At 46.2% G+C, this 18,642-nt stretch overlaps 1 protein-coding gene across 1 annotated transcript; it reads left to right on the top strand.

The window, feature by feature from the left end:
* Positions 1-2,760: 2,760 nt before the first annotated feature.
* LOC110078856 (5-hydroxytryptamine receptor 3A) lies at positions 2,761-17,136 on the top strand. The gene is made up of 9 exons (XM_020793403.3): positions 2,761-3,122; positions 7,745-7,911; positions 8,654-8,698; positions 9,513-9,622; positions 11,583-11,752; positions 12,234-12,394; positions 13,283-13,493; positions 14,124-14,357; positions 15,003-17,136. Exons 1-9 carry the CDS (start codon positions 3,056-3,058, stop codon positions 15,290-15,292), a joined length of 1,455 nt encoding a protein of 484 aa, XP_020649062.3. The 5' UTR covers positions 2,761-3,055; the 3' UTR covers positions 15,293-17,136.
* The last annotated feature ends 1,506 nt before the right edge of the window (positions 17,137-18,642 follow it).

An 18,642-nucleotide genomic window follows, 5' to 3' on the forward strand; every position in this document is an offset into this window, starting at 1 on the left:
GCCCTCGATGGATGGAGCGGGAGAACAGACGTGAGGGTAATATGAACCGCTGATCCATGGGGCTAATTGGAGACCCAAAACAATCAAGGCAGGGGGAAAAATACAACCTCCTTTTAAGAACGACACACGATACCCGTCAGCGGTTAGGATATCTTCAGCTTTGGGCCAAGCATCTTCAGCTTTGAAATTCCAAGGAACACCCAAGACCCTTGTGCCATCTGAAGAGCTAAACCCATCTTGGGAGGCACAAGCTTCTGTGGATTGTGGCCGGCTTTGTCTGTTGCAGCACCTAGTCAATTTATAGCAACCTTCCCTGAGTTGTTCTAGGTATAAAGTATCAGAAAGTCCTTTCCCACACCATCCTTCTGATGGCACAAGTTTCCCCAAGGCCACCATAGGGGGCTGGGCACATCACCCCATAAGCTACGCAGGCTCTAGAGAAATTCTTCTAGTCTCCTCCATTTGAGACCCAGTCAGGTTCGAACGCCAGGCCTCTAGCTCGGCAGCTGGGGACTGCAACCTGCTGAGCTATATCTGTTCTTCTGTTGAGGTTATGAACATGCATTTATTCACCTGATTTGTAAACCACCCGGGTCCTTCCAGAGCTTGGACCCAGAAATCTTTCCTTTCCAGGCTTCCCCTAATTTTGAGAGATTGCAGTGACCCTGGACGTCCTCAGCCATACTTGCAGGCAAGATTTTGCTATGTATTTATTCACCTAGTTAGTTCTGCTTTGTTATGAAAAGCTTGCCCCTCTATCCTTTGGTAAAAACCAACAGACCCATTAGTGTTGATGCTGCCGAGACTAACACGAGCCAGCCTTCTACGAGGTACCCGGGCCCTCTTTGGCTCAACCGCCCCTTGCTTTTTATTTTCTAAATTCAATCAGAAGACAACGGTTTCTACTTTGCTGCCCGGAAGGTGGTTTCCCCTCTAACAGAGTCAAGGAATCAAATTAGCGTCAGCTTTACGTTCGCTTTCTCCACGACACAACGATTGGCAGTCAAGGGGCAAGTTCATCAGAGCTCCGCGCTAATTTCTTATCTTGTTTGAATTGACTTCGCGTTGTCCTCTGATGCAATTTGACTTGGCACGGTGGCCGAGGGGGGGGTCTAATTCCTGCTGGTTTCCCAACTGGTTCCATTAAGGGGTCGTTTCTTTTGGATGAAGGATGAGATTTCAGAAACATGAAGCAGAAGCTACTGGTTTCTCCTTTCTCTCTCTCTCTCTCTCTCTGAAAGAGAAAAACACCAGGATAAAGACTTACGGTGGGAGAAACCAATATCCCATTTTGGCTTCTTTGATGACTAGTTTTCTAAGGACAATTTTTTAAAAAAGATTTCTGTTGCACATTTCCTGGAGTACAGGTACCACATGGGGAAGAAGGCTGAGGTCCTAGACCGAGCACTTTTACAGCATGCAAACAGCATCATTTCTGATGTGCATGGCATTTCACAGTAACTAGTTACAAGTCACAATTACTTTAAGTAATTTTGGGAAGTAACAACATTATAGTTAGTTTACATTTCATAAACTACATAATGAACAGTTATGAAGGGCAACTTACTTTTTGAAACAGCAAGCAACATTTCCTAATTGCTTCCAACTGTTCCTGTTTAAGGGGTTTTAGGCAAGTTTTGTAAAGTTTTTAAATGAATTCTAAGCAGCAAGGGAAGTGCCGTTCCAACGTTTGTATTTTGTAAAGTATTTTCAATGTGCAGTTTCAAGTTTGGCTGTAAGAGGGAACTGTTGAGTATTTTCCTACCATTGCCTGGCCCTCGTAACAGTGGCACAATAACTGGAACATCTACAACTTATTTATCCTGCGAGATGAATGGAAATGATCATGGCAACCTGGCTGGCACAAAGTAGTGGTAAACACGGTGAGTTCCTTAAAAAGAACACACACACATGATTCCTAGGGGAGTCAAGGTCCTCTAATATACCTGTGCAGCTGAAGCGTGTGAAGGGCCAGCTCCTCAACTCAGCACTTCAAAGCCCACGTAATGCCTCCATGCTAGAGATAAGATGCATCTACTGCGAAACATGACAGGGTTAAAAAGTCACGCTAACACACGTTTAGCAAGGCATCTCCAAATGGCAAAAATAGGGACCCTGAGAATCCAGCCTTGTTCTCCTAAATTTTCTTCCTGCAAGCAAGAGGGAGAAGAGGGGTTGACGAAGCTGAAGACCAGTTGCAGGAGAGGCCCAGATTCAGCAGCCGTGAAAGTGGGCAACTGGGAATAATTTTCCACATCCTTGCACTCGGGAAACAGCACGTTTGCTGCGAGACCTTTCCATGACATTTGGATGGCGCTCAGATTGAACAAGCTATGGTAAGGGGAACGTTGGGGTCTCCCTTACATATCCTGTAAACATCACATGTTTTGCACAACCTGTTTTGCTCTGCCTTGAATCCCAGGAGAGGTGGTCCAGTCCTATCAGGAGGGCAGGAACATTATCCCATCCCAGCTGTACCCCTATCACCACACCCAATACCTTAATGCGAAGATGATTGCTAAAACATCCCCCTCAATTTGCTGGGAGAGCACTCAAGCTGGTCTCGGGTAACTGTATGGGCTCTCAGGGTTGACCCTTGGGCAGATGGCTCCGACGGGGTGGTGCCCGGCATCCTTTCTCCCCCTGGAGTGGTAGAGATGCAGGAGCGATGAGCATCAATGCCTGATCATTTTGCATGACATCAGCTTGGGTGGGTGGCTGAGTATCCTTGAATCCTCTATGCCTGAAACTTGAGGAATCAGAGAGGGAGACAGAAAAACAGAGAGAGAGATAGAGAGAGGGAGGGAGGGAGGGAGAGACTGATTGCAACATTAATTATGCAGTTTTTTTTTAAAAAAATCCAACAGTTTGGAAAAAACAGTTAGGAGGGGAGTAAAGTCTCTCTGTCTCCTTAATTGCATTTAATTTATCTGCATTACAGACAAAGACAGACCGGTGGAAAGAGGGTGAGTGAACTGAAAGACTCTTTCCATTTTGATCCGAGGGAGCAGTAAGAAGTACAGCACCTCCGTGGACTCTCTTTCCGAAGACATCCATGGCGCCCTCTGTTCTGTGGATCCCTCTCCTTCTGCTCCTGTTTGCTGCCCTGCTGGAAAGCAAAGGTAAGAGTACCTGGAAGTTGTAAGGGGTCGTGTTGTGTTCATCTCGTCTCTGTTGTCTGGAGACCTTGTGAAGAACCTCCACATTTGTGGGTTCAGATGAGAAGGGGAGCCGAATGTTTCCCTCTGCTTTGAACTCCCATCCCAATTTCTTGGGCCATCAGGTAGCTGGGTTGTACGCTTAGAGAAGGACATCTGTTACTGTGTGATTAGGGCTTGGTTTATGGCTTGAACATCGCAACTACAGTGTTGGTGAAGTGAAATGTTTTCAGAAATGGCTGGATTTCCTGCTGAGTGGTTTGGAGGTGGCAACCTGGTGTAAGTAGGCAACCTGTAATTCATGGGTGAGGGCTGCAACAATAGTAATCAGCCATTGTTGTGGATCTGAATCTCTGTGTCTAGAGGCAGTCTACCTCCAAATATGAGATGACAAGGGAAAATACCAATGAAGTGGGTTTAATCCACAAAAGCTTTGTAAAAGCAACCAGCCAGCCTGTAACTCCCCCTTTAAAAATGTTGGGGTGTTCTTTGAGGGATGCCTGATCTGCCATCGCTGAAAGCAAAACACTCAGCTAAACAGCCTTTTCATCCAGCAGGATTATGCTTATGATATTCTTACAACACCACGTTTATTTTAGTAGAAAATACTGGATTTTAAGTTGCTGGAGATTAAAAAGCAATATTTAAGACCACATTCTGGTGGAATAGTGGTGGTTGTTTAGTTTTTTTTTTCCAAATCAAGCTCAGTTTTAAAACACCTAATGCAGGCTTTGCCCCTTGCACAAGAGATGTTTGTAGGTTGGTGAATCCACTCTGGCTTTACGGGAACTCTCCAAGGTGCTGAAGCCTCTTCTCCCAATTGGATCAGCCTCTTGGAGAGCGCCAGTCAAATTCAGACTGAAGCGAATGGGCTGCCCCATGAAATTTGAGTCACCGAATTCCAGAGCAAGAAACTCAAGTTTCAGGAGATCATTTTTACTAGAACTGCCTCTCAGACTTTGAGGATTCTTTGTGTTTGAGCCATCTAGCAAGCTAAAAAAATGTGGAAATTTCAGTACAGAGCTACTGAGAGCAAATAACCCACCAGAAAACAATGACAACAACCACTTTTATGGCAAGCTGACACTGGGCATTCTTACCCTACTGCTTCGTCCCTTAGAATGGCAAGGTCTAGAAGTCTCAGAGAGCACCAACAGTGCTGACGATTGTGTTGCTGGTCATATTTCCTGTTCCCAGTAACATAATGGATTGCTGGCTGATGTTCAGTTGATTAGGAACTATACTTTTTGCTAAGCCATGCAAGCAAATTTGCAGGTAGTTGGAAAATGCTGGGCTCGTGTGGTTGCTCTATGAAGCCAGGTTAGAAAACACCATCTATTGGGAAGCCATTTTGGAAATGCAATATTTGTCCCTAGAATAAACTAGCAGCATGCCCCCCCATAGTCTAGAGAAAGGCCTGATAATATGAGGGCTAGATGTACCTTACTTCTGGCTGAGATGTAAGAGTCAGGACACACCTTGAAGTTCTTCCCTGGAAGTCTGTGGAAATCTCACAGAAAGAAAGTGAACAGCCAGAATCCTGTCAGCAAACATGAAGCAAAACAGAAGATATAGAAGTTGGGGGAGCAGAACTCTACTCAAAGCAGCAGGGTTTTCCCCTCACACAAAGTTTCAGCCATTTCCCTCTTGTGCAAGAGGTGAGAAAAGATGGACCACACAAAGCACAGAACATTCCTCCTGTGATTATAAACGAGGAGGGTACTGGAAACATGTGTTTGCTCCAATGAGGTTTATATTCAGGCCAGTTCCCAGAATTATTAGTAACAAATGGTCTCTAAGTGTATAAAAGCCCTGTTGGAATCAGCTGAACATCTGTCTGGTCCAACATCCTGTTCTCACAGTGACCAACCAGAAAGACCTCCAAAGAAGTCCTCAAGAAAAGGCACAAACAGAACAGCATCATCAGCTCCATCATCTGTGAGTGTGCCCAATCTCCCTTTTTAAGACTTCTCAACTGCTGGGCGCTCCACATCTCGTGGAAAAGAATTCCATAAATTAATTACACTTATTGCAAAGAAGTACTGTCTTATCTCTTCTGAATTTACTGCCAATCAATTTAATTGGATGACCCCAAGTTCTGTAATTAGGAGTTCGGGGGGGAGTTTTATCATTTCTTCCACACCATACATCGCTTTATAGACGTCTAGCATGACCTCCTTCCCCTTGCCCTCAGCTGGGGAAAAAAAGAGGAAGAAAAAGCCCAAATGTTTACAGTCTTCCTTTTTAGGGAAGTTGCTCCACTTCCCCATCATCCCCTTTTCCAAATCTGTGATATCCATTGTTGACATGCAGAAGCCATCATCACACTGAGGTACTGAGCTCTATCTCTTATGACCTCCAATGCAGGACTACTACCACCATTAGCTGTGGAAGGTGGTGACTCTGATATCGGAGGGCTTTCTAGACTTTACAGAAAGTATCTAAGTTGCCAATGAAAAATACGTTTAGCGCTTTGGAGAGCTCCTTTAGAATTTTGAAGAAAAACAAAGATCCGACTTACTGCTCCCACAGAACAGGGTGGACATCCTCCACGACTCATCGTGGAATATGGACTGCTACCTTGGTAAAAGCCAAATAGATTCTCTTGAAAGGGTGGGGAGGGGGCAATCCTGCACCTTTCAGTTGAATGCCGATCCCTTCCAGGTGTGAGTCAGTCCAGGACCGGTCCTGCAACTGCATGATCTGTTTTCTTGCCCTTTCTATGTGACAATCAACATTCTTTGTGTTCCTGTGATATGGAAAATTAACAATCTGCCACAGTTCTTGACGGAGCCCTTCCCCATCTGTTGCGTGCAGAAAATATGGGGGCAGAAAACAAAAGAGAGGATTCATTTGATCCCTGGGCACTGTAGTCCCCTGAAGGGGCTGAGTAATCGGCATTGATGACCCCTCTCCCCAAGCTTCTTGTTAAAGCCACCGATAGAAAGAGCACTTAATCCCAGCACTTCAAGGTGAAGTGCCCACTCCCCTGCACTGACCAGAGGCTGCTACTGGTTGTGAGTAGTGGAAGAGGGAGGCTCCAGGGTCAGTTGAGCAGTGAATCCATTCCAGATTTTAGTCCATACTGTAAAAACTTCAGTACCTTGGACAGCTCTGGCACACTTCAGCTCAAAACCCAGAGGAGAGCCACCACCCTAGTGATACTTGAACCCTCACACTCTGCTGGCTGTAAGTGAGATCAGCTTGCTCTGTTCCAGCTGTCTTTCCTCATCAAACTTGTGCTCTCCAAGAAAATCTCAAGATCTGAGGTTTTTGGTGCCTGGGTCCAAAAGTCTCATGAATTCTACTTTATCCCCCAAGAACTGGACTCTAGCCTATGCAATCCTCTTTCTTTCTTTTTATAGGGAAATGTCTTCCGAGACCCAGTCCTGGTGTAAATCATGGGCAGCCACAGAACTTGCCCCATGCCAGTTGGCTCCTTAAGGGTCATTTGGAAGAGACAAAGGCAAAACTGGCAGTCCAATTAGGAGTCCAGCCTGCTTTCTGCTGACTCCCCTAATTTGTTTTCCTCTTTCTCCTCTGCCTTCCCTAGGCTCTCTCTCTCTCCAGCTGCCATGAGCCCGTGAGCCCAGCTCACTTGGAGGAATTACAGCCAGTGCGAAAAGGCAGAGGGGTCTGCTTGAAAAGCCGCCACCAAGGCAGCTTTCCCTGTGAAGTGGCAGATCTATTCCAATTATGTCCGAGATGCAAGTGTGAATTGTGGCCCAGGGTTAGGAAGTCATGTACGGGGAGAGACGTTACCACCAGCAGCAGTAGTGGTGGCGGCAGGAACAACGGGAGTTTTTGTCTTTGTTGTTGTTGTTCTAGCTTAAGTTTTGTGACGAAGGGATCCAAAGTTGGTCTGCAAGATACATCTGCATCGAAGACAAATGCTAGTGAGTTGTCATCCTCAAGAAGCTCGTCATGCATCTTTTCATTCTGATGTAAGAGCATCAATACAGTCATAGAAGCATAGGTACATAGGAGGGATTTTCTCTTATACAACCAACATCCCCCAAGCACAGGGGAAGTAAAGGAATAAAATAAAAATCACAGATCTTTACCCCAAGGAACCTACGGTCATAATTCCAATAGGATGTCATCTGCTCCAATGGGGCTGTATTCCCTGATGGGTTGGGCCACAGGTGATGCCCAAAATGACTGGGCACAGAGGCAGTCTGAGGATTTTACTGGTTTAATTTTTTTAATTTTTTGTTCCTCTCCTCCAAATTTCAGTACTTTTATACCATAGGGCCTTTAAAGGACAATAGAGCTACTAAGCTATAGCCACTTGTGAGTGATGAGTACACATATACAGGAGTGAACTGTACATTCAGGGGAATAAAAAATAGGAAGCAGAAAGTGGCAGGAATGCTCTCAGATTGTGTAATGAGCCACAGCCACTTGTCAAGTTACCAGGCATCTCATCAACTAGCTGCAAGTAACTACAGTGAATAATGCACACCTTACCAGTTGTATTCTGGCCAATGGTTCTGATTCTCACCAACAGAGATCCACATTAACCAAAAGACGGTCCATTACAAGAAAATGCTCCTCCTGATCTGCATTTAATTTTTGTTTCCAAGCCTACCAGAAGATATCCAACAAAGCCATCAACCCAACTAAGCCGGCCCTCCGCCATCTCTCTGACTATTTACTGGCCAACTACACCAAGGGCGTTCGGCCCGTCCGGAACTGGAGGAAGGCCACCAACGTGGCCATTGATTTTATGGTCTACGCTATTCTGAGTGTGGTAGGTGCCATCTCCTTACTGCCCAAGCTTCTTGGTTTAGTGGTTTAAAGTGTGGAAGTCTCGCATGCCATCCACAAAGATCCAGCAACTGTTTCAGTCTATGGAGGAGTGAGAACCTTTCCCGCTTTTCTTGGCTCTAGAGCCTAGAGAAGTGGGTTTCCATAGAGACTTCCACTTAACGAAACAACTTGGATTGGGTTGATTTCTGAACTTTGTGTTCCTTTCTAAATTCGGCTGATTCTCTCCAAAGTTCCGCATGTCTATTTTTCATCTGTCAGTTATTAATTGGGAATAGCTATGGCTCAGTTCCCGTCTGTCATGGGGGACTATTTCACAACAAGATTGCGTTGAATCAAATGCAGGGGCAGAAAAACCGCTTTTCAAAGCTACAATATCCAGCCCGGCCAAAATGGCAACTAAAAGTGCTAGCTGAGAAATTTAGGGAATTATAATTCAGAAGGGTGACTTCCCCAATTTTTCTTTAGATGACTACTTGAATTTTCCATAGGCGAAAAGAGAAGAAGAAAAAGAAAGCCGTGCAGTCATTATATAGAATCGAGAAATAAGATTGTGCAATGCCTTTATTATTATTAACAATGTGCCATCAAGTCAATTGTGACTCATGGAGACCCTTTCCCCTATGGGGCTACCTTATGGACTCCCAAAGGCTCATGTCATGAACATTAGTGAACTGGCCCTTCTGTTTTGTGAAACCAATTTCTACCTTCTTTGCTTTGAACAGGATGAAAAAAACCAGGTCCTGACAACATATATCTGGTATAGACAGGTAAGAAGAGAGGAAGGCCCTTTTGTTAGTGACGTGGCCAGCTTTCTGTTTGGTTGGCCTTGCTTAGACCAAGCCACCACCCAGCTTGGAAACTGTGTTTCTCATCTTACTCACATGTGAAGAAGACTTGGGTTTCTGGATAATGGCGCATGCTCTGGGCACCATGGTCCCCTTGCCTCACCTTCCTCTTCAGATAATGCCTGGGTTCTGTCTGAGGCTCTAACTGCAGTCTCCCTTTCACTACACATAGAACCATAGAGCCAGAGAATCATAGAGTTGGAAGGGGTCTGTAACGCCATTGAATCCAACCCCCTGCTCAAGGCAGGAATCCACATTTGATAGCATAGGTTACGGTTGCACATCTTGCCAGTGAGAGAGTCATTGTTCCTTCTCCCATAGATTTCACAGCAGCGACAGTAGCAAATGGAACTGCATCAGAATGGAGCAGACGTCATCACAGGAATAGGTGGAGGGACATTTAGAGAAATAGCCAAGCTTCAGGAAATAACTTTTTGGGGTCTACAGTTATGGAAATTCCCAGAACTTCCTGGCAATCCTGAGAGTTTTGGAATTATAGTTCAACCTAACTTTTTGGAACTCTGAATATTCATAGCTCAGATATGGGGGGGGGGAAGAAGCCTGTTTGCATGGCAAACAATTTGTATACATAAGATAGGGGCAGATGGGGAAGAAAGGAAGAGGGTGGGAAACGAGTCATATTTTTGTTGCTCAGAAATTAATGAAATAGGGGTGCCCTCCAATAGTCCAATTTGTTTGGCTTGGAGTCAACTCTTTCTCTGTTCCAATTCTGCAGCATTGGATCGATGAGTTCCTGCAGTGGAACCCAAAGGATTTTGACAACATCACCCAGATGTCTGTTCCTACTGATGCCATCTGGGTCCCAGATATCCTGATCAATGAATTGTAAGTGCAGCAGCTTTCTTGGGTTCTCCCATCACCTCCCAACCATGGGAGAGGAGACCAGTTTGTAGGGAACATGGAGATTCAGTCCTGTCCACCACCACCCCGCCCCCATCATCTAATCTGTTTCCATTTTGCATTCTTGGCAACACTCTCTCTTTGGCTCGACACTGGCTCCATCTTCGGTGTACTGTATATTGCAGATGGAGAGAAGGCTGAGAATTTGGGATGGTTCCAGTCATGGAAAACTATAAACACTCATAATTATCCTTGCAGTGTTGGCGTGGGATTGAAATATTCTGAGTGAGCGAGCAAGCGAGCGGGAGAGAGGGCGATACAATAGAGGGGCAGCTGCGGAGCTCTCCACCCCTACAAGGAAGCGAGAAAAAGAGAGAGATGGGGAGATGTCTCTATTGTTCAAGATAATATTTGGGTGGATCCCACGGGAAGACCTTTGCAAGCACTAGAAAGCAAGGATGCAGAAATCTCCGAGTTTGGGTTTTGTTGTGTTCCTTCACATCCTGCCTGCATTTGCCTCCTGTCCTTCTTTCATTCCTGCTTGTGAGACTTCGTTTTTTTCTTCTTCTTTCCAAATTGAAATCCACACATCACTTTTAAGGCATAGGGCTCCTTACTGCTTCTTTATCTACTTACACATTTGACCCGGTTAGTGAGTTTCCACCTCAGGTGCATCATTCTCCTCCATGTTCATGCATTCTTTAGCCAACCAGAATGTTCAACAGGTGCATTGTCTTCTGCACAACAGGTGCCTGCCTGTTTCCCACAAGTCTGAGGAGTTGGAAAAGGCTAGTTTTTCATTCAGATTGCCAAAATGAATGGAATTCTTCCCCATTCCAAGGTCCGAAGCCCCTGTGGCTTCAGAGTAGAAGAGGAGGAGCCCATTTCCATTCCTGTTTCTTCTTAAATGATGCAGCCTCAATGAGTAACGTCTGAATTTTTAGGGCATGCCAGTTGCCATTTCAGAACAGAGGGAAAAACGGAGTTACAAAATCCAGGGATTAACAATTGTGGAGGAGATATGACTAAGGAGAAGTGGGACATAGAACTCAAACCATCCACACCTTCAGCACAGACTGGGATAAAGAGAGGGAAAAAAACATATGTTTCTCTCTGTGGCCAGCCTGGGGCAGGAGAGAACTCGAAAGAAAGCTGAGGGGTGGGTGATGGTCTGGGCTTCTTCGTATTTCCCCAGTGGGACTGCCTTTTCAGTCCTCCCCCCCCCCGCCCCAGAATCGACACACCTGAGAAAATAGGTCATTGACTGGACCATCACAGCATCAATAAATGAGAGGGAAAACACAACCCGGTTGAAGCCTTTCTTCTCCCATTAATAGCTGCAAGAGGCTAGGTTAGCTCCCAGGAAGGGGCACGAGAGTTCTTTATGATGTAACTCATCTTAGTCATCATCCTCCAGCCTGGAGGTAAGAACAGGCTGCCTCACATTGAAATTCCCCACCTAATGCCCACCCAAACAGGGTCTTCCTCACCTTCATTTCTGCCTTTGTGAACCATGCTAATTCATAAAAGTTCCACTTGCCTCAGAGGAAGATCTCTGCCTGTTTTGATGATGGAGCCAGACCGTTGACAGACAACACAGTGTGATGGGGATCATGGCACGTTCGCTGTGCCTAGCTGGAACTGTTTGGAAATGCGCCATTAGAGTTTCCATGGGCAAGTCCCAATTCAGAAGAGAAACTTACAGCTTTGTTCCCTTGGAATGCTGACAGTCTTGCAAGAGTCTCAAAAACTATAACACAGGATTCAGGGCGGTGCCTGTAGGGGTGAAAAGGAGCTGTTAGAATGAGTGGTCAGCACTTCTAAATTAATGGTGGGGAGAAGCTTTTGTCAAGGCATGCCAAATCATAGCTACATACTGTATTTGGAACAGAGGGGCTTCTGATTCCCCCATGACGTTTTATCTCTCTTCTTCCATTTCTTTTAGCGTGGATGTGGGCAAATCTCCCGATATTCCCTATGTCTACATCCTCTATGATGGGGAAGTGAGGAACCTCAAGCCCGTCCAGGTGGTAACTGCCTGCAGCCTGGACATTTACAACTTCCCCTTTGATGTGCAAAATTGCTCCCTGACCTTCACCAGCTGGCTTCATAACAGTATGTAGTGTTGAGTTCTGTTGACTTCTCCTTGGTCGTGGTTGAAGATGGGGTATTAAGACTTTGATGAGGTCTTGGTGTGATCCAGCACACGCAGATCCAATGACCATTATGACCCTTGTCATGATATTAACCATGGCCACAAATCCACAAGAGTCATGCCCATGCTTTGTTCTGGAGAAATCAGTGGTCTTCAGAATACCTAATCGGTTGGGTAAATGTAGCCCATATGTCTTTCAAGTTTTTTCTTGTGTTTCCTGGTGTTCCATCATCATGTTCTTTTGTGCCTCCCTTTCACTCAAGACTTCCTGCAATGGGGCCTTACTTGTGGCCATTAATCCCAAGCCATACTTTTGATGTGATATAGGCAGGCTTAGCAAACAATCGTTGAGATATGAAAGGGGGAAAATCTGCAGGAGAGGGTGGAGGGTCTCTGAATGGCATTCTCACCCAGCTGTTCTTCTTGTCCCCTATTGCTCAGTCCGAGATATCAACATCTCTCTGTGGCGGTCCCAAGAGGAAGTGAAGCATGACAAGAGTGTCTTCATGAACCAGGGTGAATGGGAGCTTCTGCATGTTCTCCCCCAGTTCCGAGAATTCAGTGTGGGAGACAGTGATTACTATGCTGAGATGAAGTTCTTTGTAAGTAGCTTCAATGGGCCTGGGGCACAAGATGATGATGGGGTTGAAGCAGAGGACAGAACATTCAGTGTGACTGCAAAGGATTAGAGCAGTGGTTCCCAACCTTGGGTCCCCAGATGTTCTTGGACTACAATTCCCAGAAATCCTGGCCAGCACAGCTCATGGTGAAGGCTTCTGGGAGTTTTAGTCCAAGAACATCTGGGGACCCAAAGACTGAGGAGGGTGCAAGAATGAAGCAAAGTGAAATGTTCCACATGTGGCTTAGAGGACACCCTTGAAGGCCATGTTTCTACTACATTTCATAAGTCCCATCCCACAAGTTTTCCCAAACATATGTACCTTTTTTTAAAAGCATGAACAGGAAGCTTCTCCAGAAACATTTGATGCAAAGCCTATAACTCTGTATCTCATCCTTGTGATTTTTTTAACTTTAGAAAGGAGAGGATGTTCCACTACTTTTATGCAGGTGGAAAGCTAGGAGTAAAAACAGTAAGTCTTCCTGCACAGGTGAAAGAAAAGAAAGCTAGGAAAAGTTATTTTTTGAACTCTAAGAGACTATGCTGAGTGCAGGACTCCAGACATGGTAGTCGTCCAACTAACTTTTCTAGGCTTGAAGAATGGGTGGCTCATTGGCAGTTTTGCAGAAAGCAAAAAGAAGACGTTGAGGACTGTGCAGTAATGCATGTTGCGAAGCAACCCACCATGTCCCTCCCCCAGCTTAGCTGTTTGGCACCAAATGTCGGTGCAGCTCTTGGCTTGTGTCCCTTCCGAATGGCTGAAGGAACATGAAATGAGCCTTAAAGGGTCTGAGAGCCACCCAGCCACCTGTTACTGCATGTCCTGCGGTAGACTTCAATCCTGCCCTCCCTCTGCATTGTGTCCTGGCAGGTGGTCATCAGGAGGCGCCCTCTGTTTTATGCTGTCAGTCTCCTGCTCCCCAGTATCTTCCTCATGGTCATGGACATTGTGGGGTTCTACCTTCCTCCGGACAGCGGGGAGAGAGTTTCCTTCAAGATCACCCTGCTCTTGGGCTATTCCGTTTTCCTCATCATTGTATCAGACACTTTGCCTGCCACGGCCATTGGGACCCCACTGATAGGTAAGACGGCAACTTCTCTATCAGCATCAGCTCTCGGGGCAAGGACTTTGACGGTTCAAGAAAGCACCTAAAACCTGATGGAACATTACCTTCTGGTCCCTAGGGGGAAATTTAAAGGTTGGTTAAGCTCCGCTGCATTGGTTTCAATGCATTGGTCACATGATCTCCACTGGTGAGAGAACCATGGACTTTCTAGGAGGATCTGCCTGTTTCCTCCTGTAGGTGGGTTGAGGATATTGGCTGGGGTCAAGGAGGGGCACCGGGGGAGGGCACCGCTGGGTCTACCTATACAGTGAGCATCCTGAGGTCCATTTTCTGTCCCCAGTACCCACTGAGGCTTCTGCCAGCCCTTCAAAAAGTCTTTGAGATGGCTTCCCAGCTGCACTGCGCCCCCCCTCCCCTGTCCTGACTACTTGATCTTTTGGTTTGTGGGAGACAGGCTGGGTGTGCACCTCCTGATCCCTTAGGAAAAGGAATCTAGGAGGTGGGGTGTTAGAAAGAGAAAGAAATCAGCCAGTCAGAGTAGATCCTGGAGCAGGGAGGATGGAGAGCTGGTTTCCATTCTGTTGCATCTTTCTTTAGTTCCGAAATGGATTTTTTGCCTGAAGGACATGCCTTCTCTCTTTACAGGGGTTTATTTTGTGGTCTGCATGGCTTTGCTGGTCATCAGCTTGACCGAGACCATCCTCATCGTGCGGCTGGTCCACAAGCAGGACTTGCAGCCCCACGTCCCCGAGTGGGTGAAGCGCTGGGTGCTAGAGAGGGCGACCATCCTGCTCTGCGTCCGAGACAGGAGCGCCTTCTGTCCCGTCCGAACGCAGAGCTCCGATATCTCCAGGAACACAGAGAACAACGATAGCACCGGTAAGACTGCACCCCAAATATATACAACGGTGAATGTGGACCTTAGATTCAGTATTCAAGGAGCGCCCCTCCCCCGGTTCCCAATACTTGATGGCGAGAAAGGTTTCAATCCGATGAAGGGTGAAGGCAATCTCAATATCAGTCAGTTCTCCAAAGGGAGGCATCTGAATGGTACAAGAAAGCCCTCTATGGAGCTTGCCGTTTCTGAGGGTGAGATAACGGAGCAGCCCCTTCTCTCGCAGAGCTTAATGAGCAGGCAATTAAATGTGGAAGAAAGGGTTCCGACAAATATCTAGGACACAAGCCATTTGATCATAATCATGTGCTATCAAGTCAATTACGACTTCTGGAGGCCTTTCCCAGGCTTTTCTAGGTAGAGAAGACTCAGAAGTGGTTTCCCCTTCCCTTCTTCTGGGGCTGCCCTGGGACTCCTGTGCAGCTGGCCCAAGGCCACCCAGGCTGGCTCTTCTCCCAGAAATCGAACTCCCAGCCTCTGGCTCCATGGCCAGATACCTACACCACTGAGCTATCCAGCCAGCCCCAAGCCATTTAGGGCTTTAAAAATCATCACCAACACCCAGAACCCAGGCCTATGTGTTTCATCCTCACGGACAACCTTCTTTCCCCTCTCCTTGCGCCTTTTAGCCAAACTGAACCACTACAGCTGTGAAAACACCCGCGATGACGAAGGCGCAGAAAGCAGCGCCACGCATCGGACGCAAGGGGAGAACTCACAGGTGGTGGAGAATATCCTACAGGAGATCATGGCCATCCGGCAGTTCCTGGAGAAGCGGGACGAATTCCGTGACATTGCCCGTGAATGGCTCCAGGTGGGCTATGTTCTGGATGTGCTCCTTTTCCGCACCTACCTGGTCGCTGTGCTGGCTTACAGCGTCACCCTGGGCACTCTGTGGTCCATCTGGCAATATGCCTGAGCCACCCACCTGCCCCACAGAGATGGGCTGGGCAGGCCATGATGCTCCACAAGTCTCCTGGGGATGTCTTTTAATAAGGGAGATCCAGCAGGATCCCAGGTATTTCTCCTGATGTTCTTGTTTACAGACCGGCACCTTTAAATGCTGGCAATTTCAAGTGTCTCTTACAGGCTGGTCTGTTCATGTCTGCTTTGTTCTTATGGGGCCACTCTGGCTTAGCAAGCTTGTGCCTGCCGCTCTCAGCTGCCCAGTGGCAAAAAAAATTTTTTTTGAGATGCCTGCCATTGCACCCACATGACATTTCTACACATGTTTAAAACACTGCTCGCAGCGATGCATGCTGGCAAAGCAACCTCTAATCCAGTGCCCTGAACTCAGCTGGTAAAAGGGAAGTGGAGAGGAGAATGGGCATGAGATATTTTTTGCAAAAGGTTTCCTTTTGTCTTCCTGTCCTCCTCTCAGTTCTGCCCTCACTTCGGAGCTTCTTTCTCACCTCTCTCTCAGAGAGAGCAAGCCATGTCCCCCCCCATACATCCTTATTGTCATTGTTGTTGTTGTTGTTTTGATGTGTCATCAAGTTGCCTCCAACTTACAATGACGCCATGGACGCTCAATCTCCAACATTTCCTGCCCAACAGGTATTGTAAACTCAACCCTATGGTTTCTTTCAGGATGTCAATCCATCTCGTATTTGGTCTTCCTCTTTTCTTGCTGCCTTCCACCATTCCCAGCATGATTGCCTTTTTATGCTGTGGCCAAAGCAGGACAGCCTCGGTTCTGTAATTTTTGCTCCAGAGATAGTTCAAGTTTGATTTGCTCTAGGACCTACTCAGTTGCCTTTCTGGCATCCAAGGGTATCCGCAAAGCTCTCCCCCAGCTCTGTATTTCAAACAAATCATTTTTTTTCTGGTCAGTTTTCTTTATGATCCAGTTTTCAAACCCATACGTGATGATCAGAAAGACAAGAGTCCGGATGATCCTGGTCTTGGTCTCCAGTGACACATCTTACAGTTGATCTTTTCTAGTTCCTTCATTGAGGACCTTTTAAATCTCAGTCTTCTTCTGATCTCTTGACTGCAGTCTCCCTTTGGATGGGTGATTGAACCAAGGTACATCTTCATTAGGGTAACCCAAAGTCCAAAAGAGATGGAAATCTCCCGGCGTAGCTTGCCTTGACTTAATTTCTTCAGCAGAAGTAATTACAGCTCTAGACGCAATGGAAAGGGAACCCCTCTGTGGATACTGAGCAGAGATCTGCTTATGGAAGAGAGTACCGTCTACTCATCTTAGCAGCATCTAGTGTCAGGCGTTTCTGCAAATAAACATCCATTGGGGTTTTCGATCTTGTCAATAGCCTTGAAAAACACATTCTTTCTCATTGGAGGGCTACACGTTTCCTTCTTCTTGAGACATCTCCTCGTCGTTTATCCTGTTGCCATGCTCAGATCATTTCAGTAGCAACACTTGGTCTCCCCTCTTCTGGAATCAAAGTGCATAAGGCCCTCAGACCAGCACATTATAGTGGTACCTGTGGCAGGCAGCCCCAAGCCACCCTATACCTGGTAATAAAAATACAAATGAAGTAACTTTAAACATTTCCACTCTCTCACAAGACCCCAACTCTGCTTCCCAAAGCAGACACAGCACTTTACCTAGTGGTAGGGATGACCCCAAAGGATGCAGACGGTTTACTTATTTTGTAAATAGCTTTCTAGAGCAGCTGTACAGGACATGGCTACCTGCGCTCCCAGTGTCACCTGAACTTTCCATTAAGCAAGCAAGCTTTTCTCTTCTGCTCCACCTATTATATGTTGTGCAATAAACATGATATTTCTTGAATTCAACTGATGAAGCAACTCATGTCTGGAATAGGATGCATGGGTGGCATGGAAGACCCATGTGTTATGTAAATGGGAAAAGTAAGCAGTAAAACACACACACACACAGAGCAAGAGCGAGAGCGAGAGTGAGCGAGCGAGCGAGCGAGAGGGAGAGAGAGAGAGAGAGAGAGAGAGAAGAAAATAATAATTTAAGAAACAAGAATCACATTCAGTTTTACCATTTTGGAACAAAAAGCCATTTACTTCATTGTACAGCAAAAGAATGAAGAAACAATGCAGCTTGGCGTGTCTGAAGGCCTATGTGACTGGCAAGGGGCTCCATGGCACAGCAACGTGAGGAAAAAGCAAAACTAGAAGAGGTTGAAAATTCACTTCTAGTCTTTGTGAAAAGGCTGTTTTATAAGGACTTCAAAAAGGTGTGAGGGACATTTATTTCAGTCATTGAGAAGCTTCCTGGGGTGGTGAGAGATAGAGAGAGGAAAGGAAAGATGACGGCTCCCAGGGGATCAAATATATATGTAAGGTGGGTAGTCCATTGCAGGGCCCCCCGCCCCCGTCCAGAGGCAGGTCATCCCGTTAAACCTTGATTAAGCCAGTGGGGAAGGTTTGTCTCCCCTGGTGCTACTTTCTGTGATTAAAGTAGGATCTTTCTGGGTCTTAGGCTGGAGCCCACTCCAGGCTTCTAAAGCTTTTGGCCCAAAAGAAAACGAGTAGAATGCCATTAGGGGTCAGTGTATCAGGGGGTAGCGGGTAGGGTGTCAAACAGGGACCTGGGCACTCCTCTTTTAAATTCCAAGTGGGCCATGGAGATTTCTGAGCAGCCACATGCCAGTTGTGGTCTTTTGGTCTGTACCATCTTATGGGGTTGTGGTAAGGAATAAAATGGAGAGGAAAGGAAGCATGACAGCACTTCAAATTCATCTGAAGAAAGGCAGGTTATAAATATCACAAATCCATAAATACTACTGAATACTTATTTATCTGTCATTAAAAACAAAAAAAACAAAACAAAGAAAAGTTGCAGCATTTCTCCACTAGGATCTGGATGAAATCAGTGGCAGAGAATTCAGACCAGTTCATTATGGCATCTTAAGTGAAAGTGATTTAGATAAATTCCAAAATCTTGTTTAATGTAATAAGGATACCTGATATCCTCGGTTAAATGCAATGCTCTTTCACTTTGCACAGCATAATTGTCAACCTTTCCTTGATGCGGGACTTGATAAATGTCCACACACTTACAAGACTGTAAAGTTATTCCAGTAGAATATGTCACACAAGCCCCTTATGTTTCCATTTACGGTCTGGGATCGAATGAGAAACCTTCAAGCAAGCTGTGTTCTCCAAGAGCTTTCCAGCACCAAGGACAGAGCCCCTGGATTCTCCCTGTTGGCATCCAGCATGTACCCCTCGCTCCTTTTAACTAATTGACAAGTGGATGATGGGAATATATTTTCAAGCCTTTCTCTGCCCATAGGTTGCTAAACAGAGGGAGTGTGTGTGTGACAT

Source organism: Pogona vitticeps, chromosome 8 (genome assembly GCF_051106095.1).
Source record: "Pogona vitticeps strain Pit_001003342236 chromosome 8, PviZW2.1, whole genome shotgun sequence".
In the NCBI taxonomy this organism is placed as follows: domain Eukaryota; kingdom Metazoa; phylum Chordata; class Lepidosauria; order Squamata; family Agamidae; genus Pogona; species Pogona vitticeps.